General features: G+C 47.7%; 1 protein-coding gene across 1 annotated transcript in view; it reads right to left on the bottom strand.

The window, feature by feature from the left end:
- LOC138202758 (DNA-binding protein SATB1-like) overlaps positions 1 to 5,215 on the bottom strand; it is a 30,108-nt gene extending 24,893 nt beyond the window's left edge. The window contains 2 exon segments of the mRNA XM_069156997.1: positions 2,654 to 2,892; positions 4,349 to 5,215. Of these exon segments, the coding sequence (XP_069013098.1) occupies positions 2,654 to 2,867 (214 nt within the window). The 5' untranslated portion in view covers positions 2,868 to 2,892; positions 4,349 to 5,215.
- Positions 5,216 to 5,441: the final 226 nt, after the last annotated feature.

Raw genomic sequence — 5,441 nt, forward strand, 5'->3', positions numbered from 1 at the left:
TTGGTTACCACCTACGTTGAAGGTTATCTATTGGCTATCATCTTTGCTAATTCACGCAAATTTTACCGCAAATAACTCACTTAAATTTCGCAAAATCGTGGCGGGTCTTTTTTTTTTTTTTAATTTCCACCGTCTTCCTCCTTTTTGCGACTTCCTGCAGCCTTAAGACGATGACGTAACCCCTCCCGGAGGCGTTAGCACGCTGCCTCGCAGTGACAAGCAAATATACTCAATATCACTGAATTATAACCTTTTAGCTCAGTGTTGAACAAACACGAAGCAGCCACATAAAAAAAAAAAACACAAAAAAAACCTTCAACTCTTGTCTGCCAGATTTTTTTTTTTTTTTTTTGGGGGGGGGGGGGGGGGGGACTAAACACTGTTTATTTGCTGTCAAGATGCTGGGATCACATTAGCCCCTTTTTTTTCCTAGCACCTGCCAACCACCGAAATCATCTTCCCATGATGCAGCGCTTCGAAATCCCGAGCCACCTCTTCGCCCTGAGGTTCTCTACGCCTGTGTCAACAGCAGCTCCGCTGCGAGGTGGAGCGAACAATCCTCGTCCAGAGACTGTCGAATTTTCAAATGGGTGATGGTGGTGGTGTGGGGGAGGGAGGGGGGGGGGGACTGTGTAAATATCATCCAAATATTCCTTTTTGTTTTTTAGCTCAAACGACATCCCGGAAATGTGAAGAAAGTTGTAAAACAACAGCAGTAAGTCGAGAGCGTCGAATGAACTGTAAAAAAAACAAAACAAAAAAAAACTCTCCGCTGTCACCTGACACATTTTCTTTTCACGTTAATGCAGATGAAACAAAAACAACAACACAAAAAAAGCTTCACGTTCCTCATAATATTTTCCCATTCCCAGGCATTCCAGAAGATGCACGGCGCTCCGGCAAAAAACAATCAATAAAGCCCGACAGATGCGAAGGGAATGTGCTGAAAGAGCTGCTTTTCTCCTCCCCTGATTTTAATAGATAAAGATCTAACAATAAAGACTGCTGTGTAGGTTCATTTGGGGGATCAATACCGGCTTTGTTTCCAGGGAGCCCAGAGAGGGCTGCGGTAAATATTGTTTCGGGGCTCGACACAATGCCCACTGTGGGCCCTCTGCGAAGCCTCCGTGGCCGGGCCGGCCGCCCGACTGCCCCCCACCACCACCACCACCCTCCCCTTAACCTCTTCTTTTTTTTTTTTTTTTTACTAAACTAAACGCAGCGGGATAGGAGGTGTCGTGGAGAGAAAGCAAGAGATGATGAAGGTGAAAATGAAAAGGCTCTCTCTCTCAGCTGGAGCGCAACACGTAGATATAGATATAAATATAAATATATATATATATATATATATATATATATATACATATATATATATATATATATACATATATGTAGAAAAAGGAGCAAATAGGAGGAAACAATGGCCGATCCAAGGACGCTCACACGGCCACATTCCCGGAGTTCCTGAGTCCCCAGTTGGCCCAAAAAAAAGAAAAAAACTAAATAAGCAGCCAAACAAACAAACAAGCTGCAGCCAAAGTGCTCTAACTATCCTCCCCGCCCTCCCCCCCCCCCCTCCAAAAAAATACAGGTTTTAAAACTAATTTCACAAAACACCCGCATTAAAACTCATTTCGCAAAACACCGCATAAAAACATATAATCATAAAAAAAAAAATAATAATAATAATAATAAAAAAAAAAAAGGTTGGTGTATTGGATAGCTTTATGCCCACCATGTGTCCCCCCCCCCTCCACCCCTCTTCTCGCAGGATGACGCGAAGTTATATTAAAAAGCTATGTCATAATCTCAAAGTGTAAAACAGCAATGGCCCTTAAAGGACCCCAAAGTTTCCCCGTCAGGAAAGAAACGTCAGAGCGGGAGGGAGCGGTGACACAGCGGCGTGCCGAGAGTCGTTCCAACACCGCTGCTCTATTAGCTATTGGTCTGGGAAAATAAGTGAGTGAGTGTGTGTGTGTGTGTGTGTGTGTGTGTGTGTGTGTGTGTGTGTGTGTGTGTGTGTGTGTGTGTGTCCTGAGACGACTGAAGAAGAGCATTGTAAAAAAAAAAAAAAAAAAAAAAAAGGTTTGAGAGTTGTGGAAGAGCAGGCAGAGGTGGTGGTGGTGGTGGTCGGGTGGAGGAGGAGGAGGAGGGGGGGGGGGGGCTTCTCTTACTTGAAAAACTTAGTATAAACTATATTAGTTGCTACGTGTTTTAACTGCTCTTCTATTATTAATTATTTGGTAAAAGTATCTGATAAATTAATGAAGCATTTCAGCTGTCAATTCATTCTCCGTTAATCATTTTGCCTGAAATCTAAATTTCCTACTTTCAATGAAAAACGTTAAAATTGCTTCTTTATCGTGGAAATATTCTGGGTTTTTTGGCACACGAGACAAAGCGAAGAGGAAGATTTTTCATATTTGAGAAAACACACGGTGTCATTTTTGTGGGCCAGTTAACTAACTGATTAACCGACGAAGCGTCCACACAACTTTTCTACGAACCTGAGTCTTCAAATTGACTTCTTTTTTGGGGGGGGGGGGCCTAATAACCTCCAAAAATACAACAATTTAAAATCTCTTCACAAGCCGGAAAATATTTGTCATAATTATCATTTCACACACACACACACACACACTCTCCGTCTTACCTCTCTTGTGGCAGGTCTTCAGCAGGTGGCCCGTGGGCTTGTACGGGACCCCGGCGAGCTTGGCCCCGGTGCTGCCCAGCCTGGCCCGGCCCAGTGGGCTACCGTTCTGCTCCAGCCGGGGCAGCTTGGCCGGCGGGGCCTTGGCCTCCGCCATGCTGTTGACCAGCTCGGCGTTCTCCTTGCCCAGACACGTCTCGCTGAGATGGTCCATCATTCTCAGCACCTCTGCTCACTATCACCTGGTGGAGACAAGGAGGAGGGTAACGGGGGTTTTGGGGGTCAGCTGAAAGGTGCGTCACCGGGGAGGAGGAGGAGGAGGAGGAGGGCTGGAGGGGGCGGAGTTGTGAGGGTTTGAGAAATGGGCTCGAAATCCTTTACATCACAAATAATCTGAGAAGCCTCAGCTCTGACGACTCAGGCCCGTCGCCGTCAGGCCGGTTTTTTTTTTGTTTTTTTTCCGTGCAGCTGTAGTGTTCCCATTTTTCAACGCATGCATTATGTATGGGTGTCCCGCTAGAGATTCCCATGCGAAAGGGAGGTGGAGGAGCAGGAGGTGGAGGAGGTGGAGGAGGAGGAGGAAGAGGAGGAGGAAGGGGGGGCAAACAAGCGTCGGTTTTAGTGCAAACACATTAATTTGCTGGGAGATTCCACTTGAATGAGTACAGTGCAGTTCAAGGAACAAGGCTTTGCACACGCACACTTCGGCTTGTGAGTCACTTGTGTGTGTGTGTGTGTGTGTGTGTGTGTGTGTGTGTGTGTGTGTGTGTGTGTGTGTGTGTGTGTGTCTTCACATCCGTGACGCAGCTCACGATAAAAGAAAAAAAAAAAAAGGGAGGCCGCGACGATGTGACAGACACAGTCAGTTATGACTTTACAGGTGTGAGGTTTTATTTTTAGATTGTGCAAGTGCAGCGTGATACTCGAGGTAAGTTTGTAACTTCGGGATAAGGAGGAGGAGGTGGAGGAGGAGGTGGAGGTGGGGCGGCGGGAGCGGGGTGGGGGTGGGGTGGGGACTCCAAAAAAAAACCACAAAAAAAACAAAAAAAACCAGGCAGGTGCTGACTCATGAGGGTAGTCATCAAAAAGTTATAGTGGGAAAGGAACAAGATGGGAGGGGAGAGGAGGAGAGGAGAGGAGGAGAGGAGGAGGAGAGGAGAGGAGAGGAGAAAGATGGAGGGAGGCTGCAGCACCTACAGGTGCTTTGAGACGATTCACATCATTCAAAAAACTTTGAAATATTCAGGATGATAAAACAAATAACTAAAAAGAAAAAAGGTGGAAAATGTGCCGGTAAAGGGACACCCAACTGGAATAAAAGAGTGAAAAGGGTCAAAATCATCCACCAGCCCCCCCCCCCCCCCCCCCCCACCCCCCACCCCCACGCAAAAAAAAAAAAAAAAAAAGATCATGAACTCTTCCCCCCCCCCCCCACCCCCACACACACCCCCTCCTCCACACCCCACCACCCATTCATAGCATGCAATGAGGCAACTAATTCCCCCCACAAATGGAGGGGTGGCGGTGGGCAGAGGAATCCAGACCCGGATACAGTCCGGATCCAGGTCAGGGTTTTTAAATGACCTTAAAAGACACACACGCACACGCACACATTAAAAAAAAAAAAAAAAAAAAAAAAAAACCCAGAGCAATAGTTAAAGTTAAGAGGAGAGAGTTACAACAACCTCCGAAACCAACCTGAACCGCAGCACTCGGGCACCGGAGAGCATATAACACCGTCTTCTTCAAGTTTTGGCCACGGTAGTAGAAAAAGATAAAAAAAAAAAAAAAAATTAAATTAAAAAAAAAAAAAATTAAATTAAAAAACCCCAACAACTCCCGGTTTCCTCTGCCGTTATCTCTCTCGGTGTCTCGGTCCTCTCTACGTGTGCATTGACAGCGAGGAGGGTTGTCAGGTGGAAATCAGCGTTCAGTGATCAAAAAGCCGCTTTCCTCCTGCTCCTCCTGCTCCTCCTGGCGGAGCTCTGGCAGGCGGCGCGAACAAACAACAACCCGGGGCTGCGCGAGGGACGACGGGGGTCGAGATGGACCGCGATAGGCGAACATTGGTGAGCGGTGGTGGTGTGTGTGTGTGTGTGTGTGTGTGTCGGTGTCGGTGTGTGTGTGTGTGTGTGTGTGTGTGTGTGTGCAGCCCGAGCTAATTCCGTCCAACCGGAGGAAGGAGACAAGCGGCAACGGAAAGCGTCAAAACCGGCGACATTTAGCACAAAAGTGAGCGGCGGGTTTGTCGCCGCGTGCCGACGGTTACAAGTGAAGGCGACTTCGGCGGTAGTTGGCGGCGGCACCACATCCGAGGGGGCGCAGAGGCAGCCCGGTAGCAGCGGGAGGAGGAGGAGGAGGAGGAGGAGGAGGAAAGGAGGAGAAGAAGAAGAGAAAAAAAAAAAAAAAAAAAAAAAGCACCCAAGAAGACCGGACGGACACAGTTGTAATAACAACAACCGGCCGCGGAGGAGACCTAATAAAAAACCATCGGCTCGTGCGCGCGCGCGTGTGTGCGTGCGTTCACGGATCCCCCCCCCCTCCACCCCCCTCTACAAAATAAAATAATAAAAAAAAAAAATAGCTTGAACGTCGTAACGGAGCTCGGTTGTGACTAACCGGCGGGGGCTCACGAGGAGGGGAGGGGAGGGGGGGGGGAGATAAATATCAAGCCGACGTGGAGACGATGTACGCGGACAGTCGGAACAGGTCCGCGCGGAATATACACACACACAAAAAAAACAACAACAACAACAACAAAAAAAACAAGGCGAAGAGGGAAGAGGGGGTG

Source organism: Embiotoca jacksoni, unplaced genomic scaffold (genome assembly GCF_022577435.1).
Source record: "Embiotoca jacksoni isolate LCO1_2020_lvr unplaced genomic scaffold, fEmbJac1.0.p SCAF_212, whole genome shotgun sequence".
In the NCBI taxonomy this organism is placed as follows: Eukaryota; Metazoa; Chordata; class Actinopteri; family Embiotocidae; genus Embiotoca; species Embiotoca jacksoni.